The 27704-nt window shown below is 39.0% G+C and overlaps 2 protein-coding genes across 5 annotated transcripts in view; both read right to left on the bottom strand.

Moving 5' to 3' along the window:
* Window positions 1-27704, bottom strand: part of spg (dedicator of cytokinesis spg) — a 312850-nt gene that overhangs the window by 23524 nt on the left and 261622 nt on the right. For all 4 annotated transcript variants that reach the window (XM_070102877.1, XM_070102878.1, XM_070102879.1 and 1 more), the window contains 3 exons: window positions 24953-25113; window positions 22377-22533; window positions 16235-16374 (listed from right to left, as the gene is read on the bottom strand). In XM_070102877.1, the coding sequence (XP_069958978.1) occupies window positions 16235-16374; window positions 22377-22533; window positions 24953-25113 (458 nt within the window). The remainder of the gene's footprint in view (window positions 1-16234; window positions 16375-22376; window positions 22534-24952; window positions 25114-27704) is intronic.
* LOC138855164 (27 kDa glycoprotein-like) lies at window positions 682-1653 on the bottom strand. Its single transcript, XM_070102876.1, has one exon. It carries the CDS (start codon window positions 1588-1590, stop codon window positions 757-759), a length of 834 nt encoding a protein of 277 aa, XP_069958977.1. The 5' UTR covers window positions 1591-1653; the 3' UTR covers window positions 682-756.

Below are 27704 nucleotides of genomic sequence, written 5' to 3'. Positions count from 1 at the left end.
TTTAATCCACATAATTCTTGAATTTACACATTCATATTCTCTTTTCTCCTTCCATAACTGATCATTTAACATTACTGCTACCCCTTCCTTTGCTCTAACTCTCTCAGATACTCCAGATTTAATCCCATTTATTTCCCCCCACTGAAACTCTCCTACCCCCTTCAGCTTTGTTTCGCTTAGGGCCAGGACATCCAACTTCTTTTCATTCATAACATCAGCAATCATCTGTTTCTTGTCATCCGCACTACATCCACGCACATTTAAGCAACCCAGTTTTATAAAGTTTTTCTTCTTCTCTTTTTTAGTAATTGTATACAGGAGAAGGGGTTACTAGCCCATTGCTCCCGGCATTTTAGTCGCCTCATACGACACGCATGGCTTACGGAGGAAAGATTCTTTTCCACTTCCCCATGGACAATAGAAGAAATAAAAAAGAACAAGAGCTATTTAGAAAAAGGAGAAAAACCTAGATGTATGTATATATATATATGCATGTGCGTGTCTGTGAAGTGTGACCAAAGTGTAAGTAGGAGTAGCAAGATATCCCTGTTATCTTAGCGTGTTTATGAGACAGAAAAAGAAACCAGCAATCCTACCATCATGCAAAACAGTTACAGGTTTTTGTTTCACAGTCATCTGGCAGGACGGTAGTACTTCCCTGGGTGGTTGCTGTCTACCAACCTACTACCTCTACAATCACATACCTTAGTCAATCTTCAAATCAAATATACAGTACAGATATATTTGCCCCTATGTTTAAAGAAGTATATTAGCAGCAGTTAGTGCAGCAGCCAATAGTGTGAGCATGGGAGACAAGAGGTATTGAGTTGAAGACAAGGTTGGAGCACTGCTAGTCTGCCAACAAGGTGTCACCTTCAAAACTTGTGTTATCAGAGAGTCCAGAATGTTTGAGGGTGTAGGGTCGTTACACTTTTCTGTGTACTTCACTACACACTGGTGCATATCATTCATTTTTTTGCAGTTTTCTTCATTTATCGAGAGGAGACGAATGTTAATGCCGAGAGGGTTACTCTTTCCCTCCTCAATATCGGGTACCTTCTCCTCAATACAAGTATTTATGTTGTCCTTCTGACTCTTTATACATTCTTCTCCATCTTCCCCAATAAACAAAGCAATTCTGTCTCCTCCTTTATAGCAAATAAAGTCAATTCCAGCATCTATGGCCTTTCTAGAGATGTTCAGATCGCGCTGCTCCTGTTCATTCGTGCACCTTTTAAGTTTAGTAAAAAAGTCCTCAACACATGCCATGAAACGATCACGACGGCCACAGTACTTCTTGAAGACCAAATCCAGCTCTCCTTTTGGTATACTTTTATTTATTTCATGCTGTAGCTTATCCCAATTTATGTGTTTTCCAATACATTCACCTACGTTACTTCCAGATTCCTCTATCTCTTTTACAGCATCCTCGCCAACAGTTTCACGGCATCGTTGCTTCCAATCTGATATCTCCGGCACATCATCAGGGTCATCTATGTTATGCTTCAGTTTTACATCATCTAAACTAAATTGTTGTCCTACAATTCCAGTAATGAGCACCACGACCAACACAGTCACTCTCCAACCCATCGTCTCCCGGGCAGCTGGTTCTGGTGTGGTGCAGGTGGTGGTATAGTACCAACTGGTTTACAGAGATTTACAGAGATCCATATTCCTTTCTTAAATTTATATTTTCTAAGGAACCAATTCAGGGGAAACCAATGTAGACGGATTTGAGTTTTGGAGGGAGGATAGAGATGCTATAGCTCAGAGAATCATTTGAAGTGCGACGTTTGGAAAGACAGAAAATAAATGATGGTGAATGAATGTCCTTCAAATTTAAATATTAATGACATTAGAGAATTTTTTTTTTTCGCATCGGCCATTTCCCACCAAGGCAGGGTGACCCAAAAAGAAAGAAAAAACTTTCATCACCATTCAACACTTTCATCATCATTCATACATAATCACTGTCTCTGCAGAGATGCTCGGATACGACAGTTTAGAGGTCCCTCCAAACTGCCAATATCCCAAATCCCTCCTTTGAAGTGCAGGCATTGTACTTGCTATTTCCAGGACTCCAAGTCAGACTAACCTGTTTCCCTGAATCCTTTCACAAAATATTACCCTGCTCACACTCCAACAGCCCGTCCGGTCCCAAAAACCATTCGTCTTCATTCACTCCTATCTAACATGCTCACACATCCTTGCTGGAAGTCCAAGCCCCTCACCCACAAAACCTGCTTTACCCCCTCCCTCCAACCTTTTCGGGGATGACCTCTACCTCACCTTCCTTCCCCTACAGATTTATACACTCTTAAAGTCATTCTACTTTGCTTCATTCTCTCTAAATGACCAGACCACCTCAACAACCCCTCTTCAGCCCTCTGATTAATATCTTTACTAACTCCACACCTCCTAATTTCCACACTACGAATCCTCTGCATAATATTTACACCACATTGTCCTTAGACACAACATCTCCGTCTCCAGCCTCCTCCTCGCTGTAGCATTTACATGCCATGCTTCACACCCATATAAGAGCATTGGTACCACTATACATTCCCTTCTTTATCTAAATCGTTTGATACCCTCATCACCTTACTCTTATCTATTTTCACCTCTCAACTTTCTACCTTTACAACCTCATACATCTCACTTTAAACTTTTTACCTTTACACATCTCACACATGCTTGCTGGAAGTCCAAGCCCCTCACACACAAAACCTCCTTTACTCCCTCTCTCTAATCTTTGCTAGGCCGACCCCTACCCCGCCTTCTTTCCACTACAGATTTATTTGCTCTCCTAGTCATTCTATTTCATTCTACCCTCTCTAAATGTCCAAACCACCTCCACAACCCCTCCTCAGCCCTCTGGGTATTACTTTTACTAACCGCACACCACCTCCTAATTTCGAAACTACAGATTCTCTGCATAATATGCATGCTGCCCTCAGACAAAAAATCTCCACTGCCTCCCAGCCTTCTCCTTGTTGCAATATTCACCACCCATGCTTCACACCAATATAAGAGCATTGGTTTAACTATACTCTCATACATCACCCTCTTTGCTTCCATGGATAACGTTCTTTGTCTTATGGAGACAACAAGGAGAAGACTGGAGGCGGTGGAGATGTTTTGTCTGAGGGCAATGTGCAGTGTGGATATTAATACAGTGGACCCCCGCATAACGATCACCTCCGAATGCGACCAATTATGTAAGTGTGTTTATGTAAGTGCGTTTGTACGTGTATATTTGGGGGTCAGAAATGGACTAATCTACTTCACAATATTCCTTATGGGAACAAATTCGGTCAGTACTGGCACCTGAACATACTTCTGGAGTGAAAAAATATTGTTAACCGGGGGTCCACTGTATAAAGTTTCACTATGGTGGGCTTAACACTGCACAGAGTGTAGGAAGAGTTACCTCCTTAGACGAACCCATCAACAAAATAATTTTTTACCATATAATGGAGCTGAACCTAGTAGAAAACTGCTAATAAACCTATTCAACTGTATCCAAACACCTGTAAGACAATACCTGTACAAAAACCTGAACAAGAACACCTGTACCAAAACATTTACAAAAAACACCTCTGCCAAAATGCTTTTAATAATAATAATGGCAACCTGCAGCAGTGAGACCTTAACTCAGCTCTCAACCGAAAGGACCCGGGGTTCAATTCCTTGGTGGTGCAATGCGTATGGACAAACCTATTTACACCTGTTGCCCCTATTCAACTTACTGTTTTTGGGACCTGACAAGCTGCTGGAATGTGAGCAGGGTAGTATTTAGTGAAGGGATTCAGGGAAACTGGTTATTTTTATATTGCCAGACTTGAGTACTGGAAATGGGAATTACAATGCCTGTACTTTAAAGGAGGGGTTTGGGATATTGGCAGAGTGGAGGGATATGTTGTGTATCTTTATACATATATGCTTCTAAACTGTTGTATTCTGAGCACCTCTGCAAAAACAGTGATCATGTGTGAGTGAGGTGAAAGTGTTGAACGACGACGAAAGTATTTTCTTTTTGGGTCACCCTGCCTCGGTGGGAGACGGCCAACTTGTTGAAAAAAAAAAACATATATAATAATAATATACATATTAATAATTATAATAATAGACAGCTTCAAAAGGCTGTCACTAGATGGCAGTGTTTACCACAACAAAGAGGGAGCGGTTGTGGCCGCCTCCATCTGTTACATAATGACACATTTTATTCATTCTAGAGTATATATCAGGTTTCTATGTTATTTATATTGTTTATTATGTCATATTAGATGAACTGTGATAGAAAAATAAGCCATATAGATGATATTAGCGAAATTATTCAAGAAGTATTTTGTCCGGTCTCCAGACAAACTCTCGTCCACCGCTGACACCGCCCATACCACTACATTAATGATATACTATTTTATTCATTCTAGAGTATATATCAGGTTTCTACGTTATTTATATTGTTTATTATGTCATACTAGATGAATTGTGATAGATAAATAAGCCGAAGAGTTTGATATTAGGGAAATTACTGAAGTACAGAATTCCACTAGAATGGATTAATTGCATTTCAATTAATTTAAATGAGGAAAATTGATCCTGCAAAAGAGCAAATCCAGTTGTGAGCAAGGTCACAGAATGGATTAAACTCACAAGTAGAGGTTCTACTGTATATGCTTGTACATGCAGGTGTAGTGTAACCTAAAGGTAAATGGAAGTAGCAAGACATACCTGAAATCTTAAATGTTTATGAGACAGAAAAAGGCACCAGCAATCCTATCATCATGTAAAACAAGTACAGCCTCTCCTCATTTAGCGACGTACTCGTTTACTGATGACTCGAACTTACGATGGGCTCTGTGACCAGTATGCATACCTAAATAATATATGTTGGACCCTTGGTTTTCATGTTTAATCTGTTCCAGAGCCATCGACCAAAACCAAAATCGGCCAAAACCAAAACCATTTTCCCCATAAGAAATAATGTAAATGGAATTAATCCATTCCAGACACCCAGAAGTATCAAAAAAACAATTTTTTTACCTTAAATATACATTTACATGCACAAAAGAATGAACATTAACATGACGCTTACTTTTTTGAAGGCTGTTGTTGCTGGAAGGAAGGCAGGGAGGAAGGGAGAGGGAAGATAGGTTATTGCTTAGAAGGGGAATCCCCCTCCATAAGGACTCCAGGTACCATGTCCTTATCTGGGGTCACTTCCCTCCTTTGTTTTTTTACTGTCACTAAGACCAGCTTGAGTCACTGGACCCCTGTCGCACAAAATATCTGTCTAGATAGGCCTGTTTCTGGCGTCACTAAAAATTGCCTAAGATGAGACATGGCATTGTTATTGTAAAAGTCACCAGCACGAATTGCAACAGCTTTCTCAGGGTGATGTTGCTCCACAAATGAATGCATTTCAGTCCACACTGCACAAATCTCCTTAATCTTTGAAGGCAACTTCTTCTTTTGGACACGATCTGGCCACAATTTTCTCCAAGCAGAGTTCATCGTCCTGGAAGTCACTCCCTGCCAAGCCTTATCTATAAGGCCTATGCAGTGGAAGATATTGAAGTGATTCTTCCAGAACTCTTTTAGGGTCAATTCAGATATTCCTTTTAAGAGTTTTGAGAGTTAATCTACTCTCTGAGCCCGGCCATGGGCCAGGCTCGTCTGGTGCTTGCCTGGTCAACCAGGCTGTTGCTGCTGGAGCCCTGCTGCCCCACATATCCATCATAGCCTGGTTGATGTGGCACCTGGTGAAGATACTTGTCCAGTTTCCTCTTGAAGGCTTCTACACTTGTCCTAGCAGTGTTTCTGATATCTTCTGGTAAGATGTTGAAAAGTCTGGGACCCCGGATGTTGATACAGTGTTCCTTATTGTCCCCACCGCACCCCTGCTCCTCACTGTGTTTATTTTACACTTCCTCCCATATCTCTCACTCCAGTATGTTGTTATGGCAGTGTGCAGATTTGAGACCAAGCCCTCGAGTACCTTCCAAGTATATATTATGTACCTCTCTCTCCTCCACTCCAATGAGTACATGTTCAAGACTTGCAAGTGTTCCCAGTAGTTTAGGTGTTTTACTGGCTCGATGTGAGTTGTAAACGATCTCAGTATTTGTTCCAGCTCTGATATTTCTCCTGCCCTGAATGGGGCCATCAGAACTGAGCAATATTCTAAGTGAGGGAGCACCAGCGATTTGAACAGTGTCACCATCGATTTGAACAGTGTCACCATCAGCATTATTTCCCTTGTTTTGAAAGGTCTCAATACCCACCCCATCATCTTCCTGGCTGCCGTGATCTTTGTCTTGTTATGGTCTTTAAAAGAAAGGTCCACTGACATAATTATTCCTAGGTTTTTTACGTGTTCCTTACGTTCTATTTGGTGACCCTCTTGAGTTTTGTATATAGTGCTCCTTTTGAGTTCTTCATTCTTTCCATGTTGTTCTCCACTGCCCACTGGAAAACCCTGTTTATGTCTTCCTGTACTTTTTCAGTGTCCTCTACCGTACTGACGTTCATGGTTATTTTAGTGTCATCTGCAAATGATGATACAAAAGTTTGCCGGGTGTTTTTGTCTATGTCTGCTATGAGGATGAGGAACAGCAGAGGTGCCAGGATAGTGCCTTGGGGCACTGAGCTTTTGACCTCGCTGATGCTGGATCTTGCCTTGTTCACTACTACTTTTTGTGTTCTGTGTGTTAGGAAACCAAAAATCCATCTGCCTACCTTCCCTGTAATGCCCATGGCCTTCATTTGAATGCTGCCCAATTTCCCTTTCTCCACTAACTCTGTAGCACCGCATTCCTTTTACATGATGGTCTGGCAGCTCAGGTCATAACATTCTCTGGACTGCATTGAAGCTTTACACATTAATGAATGGAAGTACCTGCTGCACTCTTTGTTGAAACGTCACTTTCCCTTCCTCAACATGTTCGCACATTTTCTGGTGTGTTTATTCCAACAATCTCTGCCATATAGGCACATACCTTTAGCATAGTCAGAAAATTTGCAGATACTACCTCTATTTACTGATTTTGTGTCGTTCCTACGTTCTGCCACCTTGTTCACTTTCCTCTTGGCTAACTTCTTCCCTTTGCTCAGTTTCGTTTGTTCCTGCTCTAGCTTTCTCAGCCTCCCTTTCCCTTTCCGCTATGTTATGCATCCCTGTTCCCTTCTTTTCCAACTTCCTCTGTATGACGTTTTCCACTCTTACTTCCACTCCTTGGTTTTCACCTCTATTTGCATTTTCCTCCTTTTCTTGTTCCTGGCAAGCTCCTTAGAAACTTCCTTATGCTTTTTGGGTTTTCACTTTTCAGTACCTCTCTTATGCTTAACCAGCTGTCCCTTTCACTGGGGCAAATCCAGAAACAACTTTCTTGTTTTTGGTCATTTGTCATGGTTGCATCAAACTTTGTACATGACATATGTGATGTTGTACCACATATTTCACAATCAATGCCCCTCACGTTTCTCCCAAAGGTTTTTTCACACATACAACAGTCTTTATTCCTGGCCATGATTACTTTTAAACAGGTGTATGTGGTGGATGGTGTATTTATTATGTGAGGCTGGTGGTGGGGTGGCTGGTATGTGGGGCAGGCTGGGCAGTGGGTGTCCTTGGGTAGAGGGTAGGGGCAATAGGAGGAGGGGGCTGTGCAGTGGAGTGGTAAGCTGGGAGATAGGGGTCTGTGTAAAGAAGGAGAGGGTGCAAGGAGGGGGGCCGGGATTGTTGGATGGGTGGTGTAGGATCCGGGGAATGGGGTGGGGGCACAAGGCGGGGGCTAGGAGGTGGGGTGCAGGTGGCACTTGCGCACTTGTTCCCATTATCGGCTGGTTATCGGCTGGTTCAGTTATCAGCCAACTCGGTTATCGGCCGTTTTTTCGGCGCCTGGTTATCGGTCGTTAATTCGGTTATCGGCCATTTGGGAGGCACCTATCCACCAGCTGGGGCCGCTTGAGAGTCAGTTTGGCTTTGTCTTTGGGCGAGTGAGGAAGCTTCTGCTCATTCATTCAAACATTTTGCTGTAATCCATTGTTTTTTGTGGTTATTGATCGAGTACAACTGCAAAATAAGCAACCATGGGCCCAAAGAAACACGTTACACAGTATATGAAAACATGCAATGTTTATATGCGATGTATATTTAACCCTTTGAGGGTCGACAGGCCCTCTCCGAAACTCGTTCTCAGGGTCGGCCAAATTTAAAAAAAAAAAAAAATTATTTTTTTCTTATGAAAAGATAGAGAATCTTTTCCCGATCATAAAGACACCAAAAGTTTGAAATTTGATAGAAAACTTACGGAATTATGCTCTCGCAAAGTTAGCGGTCTCGGCGATGTTTACGCATCGGCGATTTTGCCCACTTTGAGCCCCATTTTCGGCCAATTTCACTGTACTAGTCGACAAAAAACATGAATATTTCGCTAGAACTCCATTTTTTCTATCGAATGGGTGCAAGAAACCACTCATTTATGAAATTCAACTATCCAGTACAGTGGTCAGAATTTAGCAATTTTGCCAATTTCACACAAATTTCAAAAGATGCCAATTTCCGAATAGGGTCCAGAATAAACAAGAAAGACATTCCTGGCACTAAAATGACATTTCCTCTAGTCATTATTCACGTCTCAAGGCCCCTCTTATATTCTTTTGCTTTCCACTTTGAATTTTTATTTTCACAAAAAATATAAGATTTACTGTTATGCAGACTACTGCATTAGTATAAAAAATGGTATAAATATTATTGGTGCACTTGTGAAAGAATATTAGACTCACCAGTTGACGTGTATTGCACGCTTGGCACGATTTGTTTACTTTTGAAGTTTGGTAAAAATCGAACATTTCTGCTACTTTGAGCTCAATTTCAAGGCACCTTTCTTTGTAAAACCAGTCAAAATCATCTCTATTTCTGTAATATGTCTTCCATTCTATAAAATGAGACCAAGAAAACTAGAATACAACAATAAATACCATACGAAAATACACTGCAAAGTCGCTGATTTATTAAAAAAAAATGGTCAAAGTTTTTTTTTTCTCATTATGCACTGTGTGCTGCAGGATTTTTTTTAGACTGTGTACACTGACCACATAGACCCATTCTTTCATATGAAGGCCTACCAGCTTTCTCCCACTAGATTTGAGGCCGCTAGAATTTATGAGTACTAGTACGTCAAAAACCCCTACGCGTAAGACGTACTAGTACGACGAAAACCCTCAAAGGGTTAATAATAATCACTGGTACATTAAATGTCTTATTTTACGTTAACATAGACATTTTCATTAATCCATCTATCATACCTTCTTCAAAATTATGTAAGAAACACGTTACATAGCATATAAACATCAAATGTTTATTATATGTGATGTATATTTAATAATCACTCTTTGCCACATTAAATGTCTTATTTTATATTAATATAGACATTTTCATTAATCCATCTATGATATTTTCTGCAAAATTATATAAGAAACACATTACATAGCATATAAACATGCAATGTTTATTATATGCGATGTATATTTAACAATCACTCTTTGGCACACTACATGTCTTATTTTACGTTAATATAGACATTTTCATTAATCCCTGATATTTTCTTCAAAATTAAATAACACGTTACATATCATGTAGCATATAAACATGCAATGTTCATATGTTATCGAGTAGAGAGTGGGATGGAGAGTAAACATTACTTTTTCTCTGATGCAGCATTAGAGAAAACTGTGAATCTGGCAACTGGTGCAGTAACCGCCCTTCATATGCATTTGTTTACAATTCTTGGCATGAATTATTCATTACTTCTCCCTTTGTTTATGATGGCATCTAAAGGTAGTTGTCAGAAACGATTAAACTCAGTGAACATGGTAATAATATGGCTGTTTAGTGTAGCCTGGGGGGGGCTACATACGTGTAATGCTACCTACACTGACTTCCTACAAATAAATACTACTCACCTCTTGCCCTACATTAAGACTACAAATATTTTAAGGTTAGTAATGAGTGTACTGTAAATGACAGATTAAATGACAGATTAAAGAGGTGTGTACAATGTGGACTAGGGTGCAAGCTTTTGTAGAGAAACACCACCCTTACCAAGCTGAAACAAACCATATCTGCAACATGTTCAGTGACAAAACCCTGTTCCACTTCAGGGAAATCTTAGAGGGACACCAGAAACAGACCTCTATGGACAGATTTGTTGTGAGACAAGGGTCCAGTGATTCTCAAGCTGGTCCTAGTAGCATTAAAAGACAAAGAAGGGAAGTAACCCCAGAGAAGGCTTTGATACCTCAAGTCTTTATGGAGGGGGATTCCCCTTCCAAACACTAACTCCTCCCTCTTTCCTCTTCCTTATCTTCCAGAAGCCACCATTAGTCTTCAATAAAGGTATGTAATACTTCCATAATTGTTGAATTTTTTTTTTTGTGTGAATATTTTTATCTGGAACGGATTAATTGTATTTCCATTAACTCTTATGGGAAATATTAATTCGGTTTTCGGCCATTTTGTTTATCGGACAACCTTCTGGAACGGATTACGGCCGATAACCGAGGATCCACTGTATATGGTAACTCGAACCTTCGTGTACCACTTGTCACATGTCAACACCAGGGCAAGTAGATTGACCCACCACTGCCACACTTCACTATTGTTTTTTATTTTATTTCCTTTTATTTTATCACTGGTATTTTATCACTGTTTTGTACACTGGTTATCTTAAGGATATACACTGTATTTGTTCAAGATACACTTTTCTTTTCACTGCACTATACTGGGATCGTTGTTTTATTATTCACACGGCACTAGGCCAACAGTAACTTTTCCCTGCACTTCCATAGCAGTAATGCTTAGCAGAGGTAACAGGGAAGCACGTCACACAGTAGACTTATGCCTTTACATCGATTGTATGCTCAATTTATGTATACTGTGATTCCCTGCACCTCAATGCTACCATCACTCGCTTTATTACTTATGACTGTAGTAAATACTCATCCGTTATTTCCACTTCTCTGCACCTCCAGCAATAGTTCGCTAGTGCCAGTCGCTTGTAAATATTCCCATATGCTACACCATATATTTTATGTTATACTGGGGATATAGCACCTTTGAAACATTGCTTTGGTGTACAGTTTTTTGAAGTTTGCAATGATCTGCTGGTCCATGGGCTGGAGGAGAGGAGTGGTATTAGGAGGCAAAAATTTCACTGATACAAAACTGAATTCCTTAGACAACTGGTCTTCCAAGTCTAGAGGATGAGCAGGAGTATTGTCCATTAACAGGAGGCACTGGAATGGCAATTTCTTATCCAGGAGGTATTTTTTCACACTGGGGCCAAACACTTCATTAAACCATTCCAGGAAAATTTCCCTTGTGACGCATACCCTATTGTTTGCTTTCCACATCACACACAATTTACTCTTAACAACACTGTTTTTCTTGAACACACTGGGATTTTCAGAGTGATACACCAGTAAAGGCTTCACTTTGAAATCACCACTAGCATTACCACACAACAAGAGAGTTAGCTTGTGTCCTGGGAGTGCCTTTTCCTCCTGCATGATGTAGGTCCTCTTTGGCATTTTCTTCCAAAAGAGCCCTGTTTTGTCACAATTGAACACTTGTTGGGGTTGGAATTTTTCAAACTCTACATAACATTTGAATTCCACAACAAATTTTTCAGCCGCTTGTTTGTCTGAACTGGCACCCTCACCGTGCCTTACAACACTGTATGCCACTTCACTTCTTGAATTTTTCGAACCAGCCTTTGCTGGCCTTGAATTCACTTTCATCACCACTTGTTTCAGGCAGTTTCTTTATGAGATACTCATGCAACTGCCTAGCCTTTTCACAAATAACAGACTGCACAACACTATCTCCTGCCAACTCTTTCTCTCTGATCCACACCAACAACAATTTCTCCACTTCTTCAATTGCTTGGTATCTCTGTTTGGTTATTGCATTCACCCCTTTCGCAACATCAGCTTTTGTCTGCACACTGGGGACTGGACAGGTTCCTTACGATCCATGAAAACTAAGGTAATCGACAAAAACTAAAGCCAAAAATCGATGAAAAAAGTTGGCCAAAACCAAAATCGGCGATAACTAAGATCGACAAAAACCAAGGGTCCACTGTATATCAGAGCTGATTTCCTCTATTCTGTTTATTACAATATACAGTAAACTACTGTAGAAACATTTAAAAATAAAAAATATACTAGACATGTTATTAATGGTGCAAAGGTGACAGTAAAACAATATCTAAGATGGATGACACAAACCCATTACCATTATAGTATGCTCCTCATTTAGTGATGAATTCGTTTACAGACGTGATCTTAGGAACAGAACTCAGTCATTAAGTGAGGAGAGGCTGTACAGGCTTCCATTTCACACTCACTTGGCAGGATGGTAGTACCTCCCTGGGTGGATGCTGTCTACTAACCTACTACAGGTCCTCCATCACAAATCTGGCAATCAGTTATTCGGTTCCTTCAGTTATTCGGCACTAATTTTGGCTAGCATAATTTCAAATTTCCAGGGTCGCCACACCAACCTGCTGGTACTGTTTGGTGGCGCTACTTGCTGCATAAGTCATTCCAATTTCTTTTTCTCCATTTATTGTTTTAACCTGATTACTTTTAGCCCTAGCCATGGTTCCAATGAATAAAAGAAATGCTTCTCATTATGTAAAGCACCTACACAGTACATTATCCATTAAAGATAAGGTGGCTTTGAAGCCACTGTTGGTTGTCATGAACTCAGTCTCATGAAGCAGGAGAATGTTTTATTATTACGTTAATATCAACACTACAGCTTATTTGTCTATCACAATTGATCTAATATGACATAAGAAACAATATAAATAACATAAAACATGTTAAATACTCCAGAATGAATAATATTTGGCATAACACCAAGCAGTTCGACGGAGGTATGAAGAGGATATATGGTATACAAATACCATTCTCCTATCCCTGTCTTGGAGGCTTATATTAGAGAAAACAGAGTGTAGCACAGGGCTAACTGTCATATACACTCGTACTGCACCATAAACCTGAAACAAAAAAGTTATTTTCTCTCTATAGATTATCACACATAGCAGCATATGTATAGAGAACCTAGAATAACCCCAAAAAAAGTCAACGTGGCTTAATTTTAGTACCTGGCTTGGGTTAGCCATATGTGATTTTTGGTAAATATTCGATTCCCAACCATGGTAGAAACATTAGGCGTGTTTCTTTACATCTGTTGTCTATGTTCACCCATCAGTAAATGGGTACCTGGGTGTTAGCCGACTAGTGTGGGTGTTATCCTGGGACACTGACCTAATTTTCTTGAAATACTGTGCATAACAAGTGGCTTTCTATACAGTAGTATGTCACTGATGTCAGCTAGGCCTGTATACCTTGTACATGTATGTGTAGTAAATAAAGATATTATTACATGTATTATTATTATTATATTATTTTCTCAGTTGTTTGTTGGGTTATCTTATTCAAACTTGGGCAATGTATGATGGAAAGATAATTCTTCACATACACCAAAAATGAAAGAAATCAGACCATAAATAGCGGAGTTCACTTCTCAGCCATCAGAGGCCGCTTAGCGGTAAATTTTTGTATGGTTGTTATGGTTATATTCTCATTTTTTCGGTCTCATTTGATAGAATGAAAGATATATTACAGAAATAGATATGATTTTGATTGCTTTCATGACGAAAAGTACCTTGAAATTGCGCTCACAGTAGCGAAAATGTTCTATTCTTTAGCGAAGCTCTAGAGTAAACAAATGACGTCGCCGTCCAATACCTGTCTGCCTGCCAGTCTAAATTCCAGTACGGAGTCAAGAATGGCTTGACATTATTTATACAATTATTACAATAATGCAGTAGTCTGCATAACAGTAAATCTTCTATTTTTTTGTGAATAAAAATTCCAAATGAAAAGCAAGAGTAATATAAGAGGGACCTGGAGCTGTGACTAATGAACAGACTAGAAGTAAATAAGTTTATTCAGGTATACACAAATACAGTTACATAGATTATCATACATAGCAGTGTATGTATAGAGAACCTAGGATAACCCAGAAAAGTCAGACAAAGTGACTTATTTCCAGTACCTGGCTTGGGCTTGCCATATATGATTTTTGGTAAATATTTTTTTTTCTCGGTAGTTTGTTGGGCAATCTCATTTAAACTTGTGCAATGTATGATGGAAAGATGCTTCTTAATGTACAACAAAAATAAAAAGATGGACGATAAATAAGGGAGTTAACTTCTCAGCCATTAGCCGCCTCTTTGCAGTATATTTTCATATGATTTTTATGGTTGTATTCTCATTTTTTTGGATTCATTTGATAGAATGGAAGATATATTACAGAAATAGACATGATTTTGATTGCTTTCATGACGAAAAGTACCTTGAAATTGAGCTCAAAGTAGTGGAAATGTTCGATTTTTGCCGATGTTCAATGAACTGTGTAAGTCAAGTTGGTTAATTTTATTAAGTATATTCTAACCTAACCACTCTGTAATCCGGCAAACTCAGTAATCTGGTACACTACAGGTCCCAATGATGCCGGATTTGTGATGGAGGACCTGTACCTTAACGAGGACAAATTACCTTAGAAAAACTGCACATTAAGCACTTCTGCTAGTGCATACAACAATTAATTCTACAACTGTTATATTATCTATTTTTCCATTATATGTGTAATCAACACCACCTATAATTCAATATATAACAGCTATATTACAGCATATAAATCTGTAGGGAAAGAAAGGCCGGGTAGGGGTTGTCCTTGAAAAGGTTGGAGGGAGGGGGTAAAGGAGGTGTTGTGGGTGAGGGGTTTGGACTTCCAGCAAGCGTGCGCGAGCGTATTAGATAGGAGTGCATGGAGACAAATGGTATTTGGGACCTGACGAGCAGTTGGAGTGTGAGCAGGGTAATATTTAGTGAAGGGATTCAGGGAAACCGGTTATTTTATATAACTGGACTTGAGTCCTAGAAATGGGAAGTACAATGCCTGCACTCTAAAAGAGGGGTTTGGGATATTGGCAGTTTGGAGGGATATATTGTATATTTTTATACGTATATACTTCTAAACTGTTGTGTTCTGGGCACCTCTGCAAAAACAATGATTATGTGTGAGTGAGATGAAAGTGTTGAATGATGATGTAAGTATTTTCTTTTTGGGGATTTTTTCTTTTTGGGTCACCCTGCCTCGGTGGGAGACGGCCGACTTGTTGAAGAGAGAGAGAGAGAGAGAGTGAGAGAGTGAGAGAGTGAGAGAGAGAGAGAGTGAGAGAGAGAGTGAGAGAGTGAGAGAGAGAGTGAGAGAGTGAGAGAGAGAGTGAGAGAGAGAGAGAGAGAGAGAGAGAGAGAGAGAGAGAGAGTGAGAGAGAGAGAGTGAGAGAGAGAGAGTGAGAGAGTGAGAGAGAGAGAGAGGGGGAGTGAGAGAGGAGGGAGAGAGAGAGAGAGAGAGAGAGAGAGAGAGAGAGAGAGAGAGAGAGAGGAGAGAGAGAAAGAGAGAGAGAGAGAGAGAGAGAGGAGAGAGTGAGAGGAGTGAGAGAGAGAGAGAGAGAGAGAGTGAGAGAGAGAGTGAGAGGAGTGAGGAGGAGAGAGTGAGAGAGTGGGAGAGGAGAGAGTGAGAGAGTGAGAGGAGAGTGAGAGTGAGAGGTGAGAGGAGGAGAGGTGAGAGTGAGAGTGAGAGAGTGAGGATGAGAGGAGGAGAGGAGAGTGAGAGAGTAGAAGTGAGAGAGTGAGAGAGAGTGAGGAGAGTGAGAGAGAGAGAGAGAGGTGAGAGGTGAGAGTGGAGGAGAGGAGAGTGAGAGTGAGAGTAGGGTAGAGGAGGAGAGCAGGAGAGGGAGAGGAGAGGAGAGTGGAGAGAGTGAGAGAGGGGGATGAGAGAGAGTGGAGGAGAGAGCAGAGAGTGGGAGAGAGAGGTGAGATAGGAGGAGAGAGAGGAGTGGGAGAGAGGTGAGAGTGAGAGAGAGAGAGATATAGAAAAAAAAAATATTACTATACTCAGTGGCAAATACTAAGAACATAGGTGTCAAAACATTTGGGGGTATGGGAGGTGATCAGGTTTGATCTAAGTATGAGAAAGTCTGCCCTAATTCCTTAGATCAAAAGTCCTTCACCAGCATCTAGGCACCTCTACTGAAGGGTATAACAGGTGTAATGCTTGAATATTTTTAATAAATTTACTTGCACCAACCTTAATTTTGGAGGAGGCACAATCATGTAATCATTGTTGAGAGATTTTGAAAGTGACTTCGGTGATGATCCTCGACTATCTGAGATGTAGGCCGAGCGTGGTCGAGAATCTCGCTGACTCCCTATTCCAGAATCCCATTCCTAGTGACAATACAAAATGCAGTTATTAGTACATAAACCACACTCCTGCTCAAAATATTAAGATAGTATACTTTTTTACAAACTTTTTTATCCAAATATTTGCTCAATTAAGTCATTATAGTACAGTATAAATTAAAATTACATATAACAGGCATGTGTGAGCATGTTAGATAAGAGTAGAGACAAATGGTTTTTGGAGCTTGATGAGCTTTTGGAGTGTGAGCAAGGTAATAATATTTTTTGAAGGGATTCAAGGAAATCGGTTAGCCGGACTGGAGTCCTGGAGGTGGGAAGTACAATGCCTGTACTTTAAAAGAGGGGTTTGGGATATCTGCTATTTAGAGGGGAATTTAAACTGTCACATCTGCATGCCTCTGGAAAGACAGTGAAAGTGTGGATGATGATGAAAGTCTTTCTTTTAAGAATCAGGTCACCCTGCCTCCATGGGAAATGGCCAGTGAGTTATAAAAAATATTGAAATTGAATATTCTCACCCCTGTAACACAAATCTGCTTATTAACACTCACTCAACACCCTCACTTACTTTTATCAATAAATAAACAAGTAATTTACTTTGACAGTAACACTTACATGTACTAGATATAGAAGGAAGGCATTTATGACAGCTCAAATAATAATATAGTGTCATTAATGGAATATAAGTAATCTTGTAAGTAATATATTCATCTTACTACATTGTAAGACCAATGGTCTTACATCGAACTTTTGAGTATTCTTGATACTGAAGCTATATTTTTTTGTTGTTGTTTTTGTTTCAACAAGTCGGCTGTCTCCTACCGAGGCAGGGTGACTCAAAAAGAAAGAAAATCCCCAAAAAGAAAATACTTTCATCATCATTCAACACTTTCACCTCACTCACACATAATCACTGTTTTTGCAGAGGTGCCCAGAATACAACAGTTTAGAAGTATATACGTATAAAAACACAATATATCCCTCCAAACTGTCAATATCCCAAACTCCAACTTTAGAGTGCAGGCAGTATACTTCCCGTTTCCAGGACTCAAGTCCGGTTATATAAAATAACTGGTTTCCCTGAATCCCTTCACTAAATATTACCCTGCTCACACTCCAACAGCTCGTCAGGTCCCACATACCATTTGTCTCCATGCACTCCTATCTAATACGCTCGCGCACGCTTGCTGAAAGTCCAAAACCCCTCGCCCACAACACCTCCTTTACCCCCTCCTTCCAACCTTTTCGAGGACGACCCCTACCCCGCCTTCCTTCCCCTACAGATTTATACACTCTCCATGTCATTCTACTTTTATCCATTCTCTCTAAATGACCAAACCACCTCAACAAACCCTCTTCAACCCTCTGACTAATACTTTTATTAACTCCACACCTTCTAATTTTCACACTCCGAATTTTCTGCACAATATTTACACCACACATTGCCCTTAGACAGGACATCTCCACTGCATCCAACCGCCTCCTCGCTGCAGCATTTACAACCCAAGCTTCACACCCATATAAGAGTGTTGGTACCACTATACTTTCATACATTCCCTTCTTTGCCTCCATAGATAACATTTTTTGCCTCCACATATACCTCAACGCACCACTCACCTTTTTTCCTTCATCAATTCTATGATTAACTTCATCCTTCATAAATCCATCCACTGACACGTCAACTCCCAAATATCTGAAAACATTCACTTCTTCCATACCCCTCCTCCCCAATTAAGCCCAAAAAGAAAATATTTTCATCATTATTCAACACTTTAATCTCACTCTGCAAAGACAGTGATTATGTATGAGGTGAAAGTGATGAATGATGATGAAAGCATTTTCTTTTTGGGAATTTTTTCTTTCTTTTTGGGTCACCCTGCCTCAGTGCTTTCTATGAATTTGGCATTCATAAGTTAAATAATTTTTTTAGAAATTTGATGGGTAAAAAAACTGTCTAATGACCACCTCTTGCTTAGCATATGAGCATCTATGGAGTGCAGTGAAGTGCCATGATTTTGTATGTAATTGATCCTATGGTGTTTCTTCAAATGTTACCTAGTGTATTATCAAGTTTTTTCAAACATTATAACTTTTGGTTTGTACTATTTCAATAATGTTAAGGAAAATCATGCTAACCGATCAAACATTACTTGAAAATTTACTACATTTAATACAAGACACTGGGTAATCTCTTTCTTCTTTATTTCAGAGTATTCTACATTCCAAGTGCTCTGAAAAATTATCAATTAGTTTCTAAATTTTATTAATTCTATACAGCTAACAAAATATTAAGTGTATACTTTTTAACTCTAAATACTACTACTACTATGAAAGGAGCTGTGAGCCAAAGATAATATACCAGATATGAGGATACAAATGATTAGAACTGTACAGCCTATAGTGGCACAACTTCTGAAATTACTGAGAGAACTATCTCTATGGGGAAGTGGAACAGAATTCTTCCTCCATAAGCCATGTCGTAAGAGGCGACTAAAATGCCAGGAGCAAGGGGTTACTATCCCTTTCTCCTGTATACATTACTTAATTTAAAAAGAGAAACTTTAGTTTTTCATTTTAGGTCACCCTGCCTCGGTGGGATATGGCCGGTTTGTTGAAAAAGAAAAAAATAATGATAGAATGGCCTATACACTGCTCTTGCAAATTTCTTCCCTGCTGACTACACTGACAGGTAGTATCTTTGGCATCTGCAGTATCCTTGGTAACTGCTGTGGCACCTACAAGAGCGATTGCAGACCTCCACTGTTGGTGGATGAGCTAATTGGCATTAGAAGAGTTTCTTCCCAGTCACTTTTTCTCCTCTTACTTACATTCAGTCTCAGTTTGTTTTAGTTACATTTTTCTTACATGGTTCAGTGAACTAACAAGCTGTTAATCTACCTCAACTCATTTTAAAGCCGAGCCAAATCTAATGTAAGGAATATTAATGACTCCCTAGAATACCACCAGCAACAGTTGACTATGGAAACAAACACATATGCAGTTTAATGTGATCCTTTATTGACAACGTTTCGCCCACACAGTGGGCTTTTTCAAGTCACAAACAGATCTACCTGGGGTGGCAGGTACGCGAGTATTTATAGTCAGGTTCAGAATGCTGAGGTCATGTGGAGAATGCTGCATCTGATGATCTACCGAATGGGGTTAAAGAGTCTAGAATCTTGGGTAGCTTGGAAGGGAGATTGGATAAGTTTGTGAGCAGACCTTCTGCAGTGTTCTTCCATTCCTAAGTTCTTATGTGGGATAGCGATGAAGAAGTTTCTTGGCAAGTGGTTCAGCTATGTTGTAGAAGCCATTGTTCTGGTTGAAATTGTTGGTTATAGAGATAAGTGATGATTCTAGGATTCTTCAGTACTGGGTGTTGTCTTCTCTGGTGATAAGTCTCGAGTTTCTGTAGTTAATTAAATGGTTGTGTGAACTGCGGTGTTGTACACAAGCACTCCTTGTATCGTCAGACCTGCTTGCGCATTGGTGTTCTGAAATACATGTTTGGAGGTCTCTTGATGTTTCGCCCACGTATAATTTGCTGCAGTCATTACAAGGGATTATGTATACCCCTGCAGAGGATGGAAGCTTGTCCTGTCTATTACTTGTCCTGTCTATTACCCAAGATTCTAGACTCTATAACCCCACTCGGTAGATCATCAGATGCAGCATTCTCCACCTGACCTCAACATTCTGAACTTGACTATAAATACTCGCGTACTTTCCACCCCAGGTAGAAATATTTGTGATTTGAAAAAGCCCACTGTGTGGGCAAAACGTTGTCAATAAAGGATCACATTAAACTGCATGTGTGTTTATATTTCCATTGTGTCAGTATTTTATACCATTCATTTTCAACAGTTGACTAAATTCTAGGTATCTATTTTACTGCTAACAGTGCATGGCCAGCAGGCACAGAGATTTGCCTACATGTCTTGCCCTGCCTGAGAACTGAACATGGATCTTTTCCAGTTGTAAGTCATCTGCAATACATATTTATTTTTCCCTGTACTAATTATTGCACAGGTTTCCTTATGTTATGAAAGAGTTGCCTTCCTGACCTATGGTGCATAAGATGAACTTGCATAAAGCAAACCAATTTTAACAAAGGGATTCATTTTCTTTTGATTCTGCACAGACAGTGATCTAGTTTCAAAATAGTATGCTTGTTGGATTTGCCACACCCACATGTACAGGTACCATCCGACTTACAACCGAGTTCGATTCTGACAAACCAGTCCTAAGTCGAAATGGACGTAAGTCGAACCTTACTACTGAATATCAACATCACATTTTTGTAATGACTATTTTATTGTTTTATTTTGGTATTTCATTTTTTACTTTACTTTTTATGCTGTTAGTACTGTATTTTATACTGTAAGGTTTAGGATAAACACTGTGTACAACACAAACAGTTGTTTATTTCCCAGAAATTTGGCATAGAAAACACGGTCCTAAGTCGAATGGTCGTATGTCGAGCAGGTCCTAAGTCGGATGGTAGGTGTACTTTATTTCTTTTCAAGACTCTTATAAATGTCAATAATAAACCAGTTGAGAGTGATACTGTACTTATACAGTGGAACCTCTGGTCATGACCAAATTTGTTCCAAAACTCTGGTCGTGACCCGATTTGGTAGTGACCCAAACCTAATTTCTCCATTGGATTGTATGTAAATACGATTAATCCATTCCAGACCCCTACGAACTGTATGTAAATTGTTTTTTAAGATTTTTAAGCACAAAAATAGTTAATTATACCATAGAATTCAAAGTGTAATAGCAAACTAAATATAAAAACTTCAAGTAACACAGAGAAAGCCTTGAACAACAGATAAAATTAACACTGAATGAGTCCATTCTAGACTTCTAAGTTTTCAAGCACAGAAAAAATAAAATTTGAAAAATCCTTAATTATACAAAATAATGCACGGTTTAATAGAAAAAAAAATTAAATAAAGAAAAAACATACCGTAAACAACCAAGAAAACAAAATTAATTCAGATACATACGAAATACAACATAAGGAGTTCACAGCTAATGAACGCATGTCTGACTGAGACCAACTAACTATAAGGCAAGGGTCTTTGTTAGGTGTACACAAACAACAGGAAGTGGGGAAAATTGGTGCATGTGAAAAAAATGGCACAGAATGTTTACACCACACATTGCCCTTAGACAGGACATCTCCACTGCCTCCAACCCTCTCCTCGCTGCAGCATTTACAACCCAAACTTCACACCCATATAAGTGTTGGTACCATTATACTTTCATACATTCCCTTCTTTGCCTCCACTGATAACGTTGTCTCCACATATACCTCAATGCACCACTCACGTTTTTTCCTTCATCAATTCTATGGTTAACCTCATCCTTCATAAATCCATCAACTGACACGTCAACTCCCAAATATCTGAAAACACTCGCTTCTTCCATACTCCTTCTCTCCAATTTGATATCCAATTTTTCTTTATCTAAATCATTTGATACCCTCATCACCTTACTCTTTTCTATGTTCACTTTCAACTTTCTACCTTTACACACTCTACCAAACTCATCCACTAACCTTTGCAATTTTTCTTTAGAATCTCCCATAAACACAGTATCATCAGCAAAAAGTAACTGTGTCAATTTCCATTTTGTATTTGATTCCCCATAATTTAATCCCACCCCTCTCCCGAACACCCTAGCATTTACTTCTTTTACAACCCCAAATAAACAAGAACAAGAACTAGTACAAAACTAGATGAAAACCCAGAGGGGTGTGTATATATATGCTTGTACATGCATGTGTAGTGTGACCTAAGTGTAAGTAGAAGTAGCAAGACATACATAAAATCTTGCATGTTTATGAGATAGATAAAAGACACCAGCAATCTTACCATCATGTAAAACAATTACAGGCTTCCGTTTTACACTCACTTGGCAGGACAGTAGTACCTCCCTGGGTGGCTGCTGTCTACCAACCTACTACCTAGAAAAAACAGATATCATATTACAATGAAATTTCTTGCAAAGTCACACACCTGAGGTTTGGCATACAACTCATCATCATGAGATGCAGAATGAAAGTGAGCATAAAGGGAAGAAGCTTGTGATGATCTCTGTGAAGAGTGACCAGATGTAGAAGATGAACTGGTACTGACTGCTCCCTTGTCTGATGGAAGTGGTGGCAGAGGGGAACTGAAACACATTAGCATATTAAAAACTTTCTTTGGATCTTTTTCGTCTCACGTGAGTCCAGCACTGATAAGTCAGCACATGCTGCTGATGTGGGGTTGAGCAGTTACAAATCCAAAATTCAGAAAAAATTTACAATCTTAAAACAATAAAAAAGGTAGCACTGGTACATGCATGACAGAGGTGTCAAAAACACTGAACAACAACAGAAAAAAAATAATAATTATACTCTATCCTAAAATATATGATAGGTAACCTTTCTAGTTTAATAGTTTTTAAGTAATGTATTGGGCATAGTGTGTAAATAATACCATTTGACTGAACTGTACAAAACCATACATTTTCCTGGATCTGTAAAGAACATTTATAGTTTTCCTTGTCCATGTCTTCATCAAGTGCATTTATTTTTGGTACCATCTATGGTTGTTTGGTGAACACGTGATGGGTTCATACTTTTTGGGTATCAACAGTTCAAGAAAGGTGAGATTTCAACTGCTGTTTCCTTGACTCGGTAATGTTTATATAATGTAGTACAGTATAACAATTTGATTTTGTGCGGCTAGTAACCCCTTCTCCTCTATCAATACATGTAAAAGTTTTTCTTTTTGTGTCACCCTGCCTTGGTGGAAGACAGCCAGTGCATTGAAAAAAAAAAATTGTTTTTATACATTTAATTTACAAAGCACTGAAAAAATTCAAGGAGTGGGTAAACTGTGAATCCATGGCAAGCCAGTACTCTAACCATTAGACGGTACAAGTTTAATACGATTCATCTAACTACAGTGGATATAGTATTTCTATACACTACAGAAGCAGCAGAAATGAGATCTAGCTCAAGTATCTATAACCTTTATCAATGACTTCCAATAATTGCAATAAAATTATTATAAACAACGTAGGGAACACGCAAGATTCGGACACATCAAGCTGGCGCAAAAATTGAAACTTGTGTAGTTGAATAATTAGAGCATTGGCCTGTTAGTTATAGAGCTGGCTTGTAGTGGGCTCAAGGCATGCCTATTTTCTGAGCAGTTTACAACACTGTAATGATTTTTATGAGTCATTAAAACTGATTGGTTATTCAGTAATTTCATCCTAAACAATTACAGAGATTAAGGCAAGCAAAATACTTTAATGACAAATAGTGGCATTCCACAATTCATGATTTCCAAAAGCATGAGCAGGAGATAAGTGTGCTTCATAATTTATTTGAAGTTTCACCAGATGACTCCAAGTGAAATATTCCACATGGAACTTACTGATTTGCAAGCCAATGACACTATCAGATAAATTTACAGTCTGTTAAATTTTTATGCAAACCTACTTGACACATGTTTAAACTAAAGAAGTTTGTTGCAGGTATGTTGAAAGTCTGTAACAGAATATACATTTGTGAATAAACTATCCAGGATGAAAACTGTGAAGCCAAGGCTTCAGCCAAAACTAACTGATAAACATTTGCACAGAAATTTACAACTGCATCACAACCACTGAACCTAATATTAATGCTCTCTCTACTAAACTGCAGCCTCAAATATCACATTAAGTTAATAAGCTTTAAGTATACTATGCTTATCTGTTCCAAATATAAATTCATATATAACTGAACAATAATAAACTGCTATATTCAATTGCACTGTCAATATTGGATCTCTTCATTGTTTTATCATAATAAAGTTTGAGTGAAAAGGTAAAATGTGTTACACTTTTAAATTAATCAACTAGTTACTGTTAATTATTTGGTAATAAATACAGCCGGTGTGTTGAAAGAAAGAAAGAAAAATGAGTAATTTCTGGAAGACATGAACTAATTCATTCTTTCAATTTCTGATGCCAATACGTACTTATTAATGTTATCAATATGTTAGTAAAATTAGTTAATTACAGTAAAGTTGTCCCTTTCTGTTTCAAGATTTGACCCTCATCACTTGACCTTTTAATGTGACTGCCCAGTTATGCAAAAGCTTGGGTACTACTGATCTACCTCAATACTTGAAAAGTTATTTACTTCTGAAGTGGAAAACCTTACTTCCCCTTTAACCCGTAAATGGTCCAAGCAGATCTACGTTCACATGTGTAGTGCTACAAAAGTAGATCTACGTTTTTTTTACACATTTTCAAATGTAAAAAACAAAAAGATCTACTTTTTTACATACTTTCAAATGTTGAAAAAACGTATATATACGTTTGGACCGTTTACGGGTTAAATTAGAAGAGAAAAGTAACACTGGATTTTCAACTCTGTGAAAAAATGAGATGAAAATCTACTGTAACAACTTCTTCCTTGTGACTGACACTGAAGAAAGATGCTTAAAATATTTTTGAAGAAATATTACCAGATGCAGCCTTCACCAAAAAATAACACACAAGGATAGGAATAAAATTTAATTAAATATTAACAAATGTAACATGATATTCTTACTTGACAATTGAGCCAGTTCTCCTAAACTCTGTGGCAGGATCAGAGTCTGCACGTCTGTGTGTAGGTGGTGGTGGTGGTGTGGACTGCAGTGATGAAGTGGATCTCTGAGACTGAGGAGTTGAACACATCTTCCTCACTTTGTTTCGAAGACCTTCAAATACCTAATAAATTGATAAAAAATTTAATTAAAGAACTACAATGACAGAAAATACTTCACAATTAAGGAGAAGAAAATGGTATTCACATATTATAGGTTCACACATTGTAGGTAGTAGGTTGGTAGACAGCAACCACCCAGGGAGGTACTACCGTCCTGCCAAGTGAGTGTAAAATGAAAGCCTGTAATTGTTTTACATGATGGTAGGATTGCTGGTGTCTTTTGTCTGTCTCATAAATATGCAAGATTACAGGTACGTCTTGCTACTTCTACTTACACTTAGGTCACACTACACATACGTGTACACGTTTATTTATACACACTCATCTGAGTTTTCTTTGATTTTATCTTAATAGTTCTTGGTCTTATTACTTTTCCTTTTATATCCATGGGGAAGTGGAATAAGAATCTTTCCTCCGTAAGCCATGCGTGTTGTAAAAGTCAACTGAAATGCCGGGAACAATGGGCTAGTAACCCCTTTTCCTGTAAAGATTACTAAAAAGAATAAGAAGAAGAAAATTGTCAAAGTGGGAAGTCTGAATGTGCGTGGATGTTGTGCAAATGATAAGAAAGAGATGATTGTGGATGTTATGAATGAGAAGAAACTGGATGTCCTGGCTTTAAGTGAAACAAAGCTGAAGGGGGTGGGTGAGTTTCAGTGGAGAGGAATAAATGGGATTAGGTCAGGGGTTTCAAATAGAGTTAGAGCTAAAGAAGGAGTAGCAATAATGTTGAAGGATAAGCTGTGGCAGGAAAAGAGGGACTACAAATGCATAAATTCAAGGATTATGTGGAGTAAAATAAAGATTGGATGTGAAAAGTGGGTTATAGTAAGCGTGTATGCACCAGGAGAAGAGAGAAGTGTAGAGGAGAGAGAGAGATTCTGGGAAATGTTGAGTGAATGCGTGAGGAGTTTTGAATCAAGTGTGAGAGTAATGGTGGTTGGGGATTTCAATGCTAAAGTGGGTAAAAATGTTATGGAGGGAGTAGTAGGTAAATTTGGGGTGCCAGGGGTAAATGTAAATGGGGAGCCTTTAATTGAGCTATGTGTAGAAAGAAATTTGGTAATAAGTAATACATATTTTATGAAAAAGAGGATAAATAAATATACAAGGTATGATGTAACACGTAATGAAAGTAGTTTGTTAGATTATGTATTGGTGGATAAAAGGTTGATGGGTAGGCTCCAGGATGTACATGTTTATAGAGGGGCAACTGATATATCAGATCATTATTTAGTTGTAGCTACAGTTAGAGTAAGAGGTAGATGGGAAAAGAGGAAGGTGGCAAGAACAAGTAAGAGGGAGGTGAAAGTGCATAAACTAAGGGAGGAGGAAGTTCGGGCGAGATATAAGCGACTATTGGCAGAAAGGTGGGCTACTGCAAAGATGAGTAGTGGGGGGGTTGAAGAGGGTTGGAATAGTTTTAAAAATGCAGTATTAGAATGTGGGGCAGAAGTTTGTGGTTATAGGAGGGTGGGGACAGGAGGAAAGAGGAGTGATTGGTGGAATGATGAAGTAAAGGGTGTGATAAAAGAGAAAAAGGTAGCTTACGAGAGGTTTTTACAAAGCAGAAGTGTTATAAGAAGAGCAGAGTATATGGAGAGTAAAAGAAAGGTGAGGAGAGTGGTGAGAGAGTGCAAAAGGAGAGCAGATGAAAGAGTGGGAGAGGCACTGTCAAGAAATTTTAATGAAAATAAGAAAAAATTTTGGAGTGAGTTAAACAAGTTAAGAAAGCCTAGGGAAAGTATGGATTTGTCCGTTAAAAACAGAGTAGGGGAGTTAGTAGATGGGGAGAGGGAGGTATTAGGTAGATGGCGAGAATATTTTGAGGAACTTTTAAATGTTGAGGAAGAAAGGGAGGCGGTAATTTCATGCACAGGCCAGGGAGGTATACCATCCTTTAGGAGTGAAGTAGAGCAGAATGTAAGTGTGGTGGAGGTACGTGAGGCATTACGTAGAATGAAAGGGGGTAAAGCAGCTGGAACTGATGGGATCATGACAGAAATGTTAAAAGCAGGGGGGGATATAGTGTTGGAGTGGTTGGTACTTTTGTTTAATAAATGTAAGAGCATGAGCGTGTTAGATAGGAGTGAATGGAGACGAATGATACTTGGGACCTGACGATCTGTTGGAGTGTGAGCAGGGTAATATTTAGTGAAGGGATTCAGGGAAACCGGTTATTTTCATATAGTCGGACTTGAGTCCTGGAAATGGGAAGTACAATGCCTGCACTTTAAAGGAGTGGTTTGGGATATTGGCAGTTTGGAGGGATATGTTGTGTATCTTTATACTTATATGCTTCTAAACTGTTGTATTCTGGGCACCTCTGCAAAAGCAGTGATAATGTGTGAGTGTGGTGAAAGTGTTGAATGATGATGAAAGTATTTTCTTTTTGGGGATTTTCTTTCTTTTTTGGGTCACCCTGCTTCGGTGGGAGATGACCGACTTGTTGAAAAAAAAAAAAAAAATGAAAGAGGGGAAGGTACCCAGGGATTGGCGGAGAGCATGTATAGTCCCTTTATATAAAGGGAAAGGGGACAAAAGAGATTGTAAAAATTATAGAGGAATAAGTTTACTGAGTATACCAGGAAAA

The sequence above is a fragment of the Cherax quadricarinatus genome, chromosome 83 (assembly GCF_038502225.1).
Source record: "Cherax quadricarinatus isolate ZL_2023a chromosome 83, ASM3850222v1, whole genome shotgun sequence".
NCBI lineage: Eukaryota > Metazoa > Arthropoda > Malacostraca > Decapoda > Parastacidae > Cherax > Cherax quadricarinatus.
The sequence above is the reverse complement of the archived record's forward strand: the minus strand, read 5'-3'. Positions and strand labels throughout refer to the sequence as shown.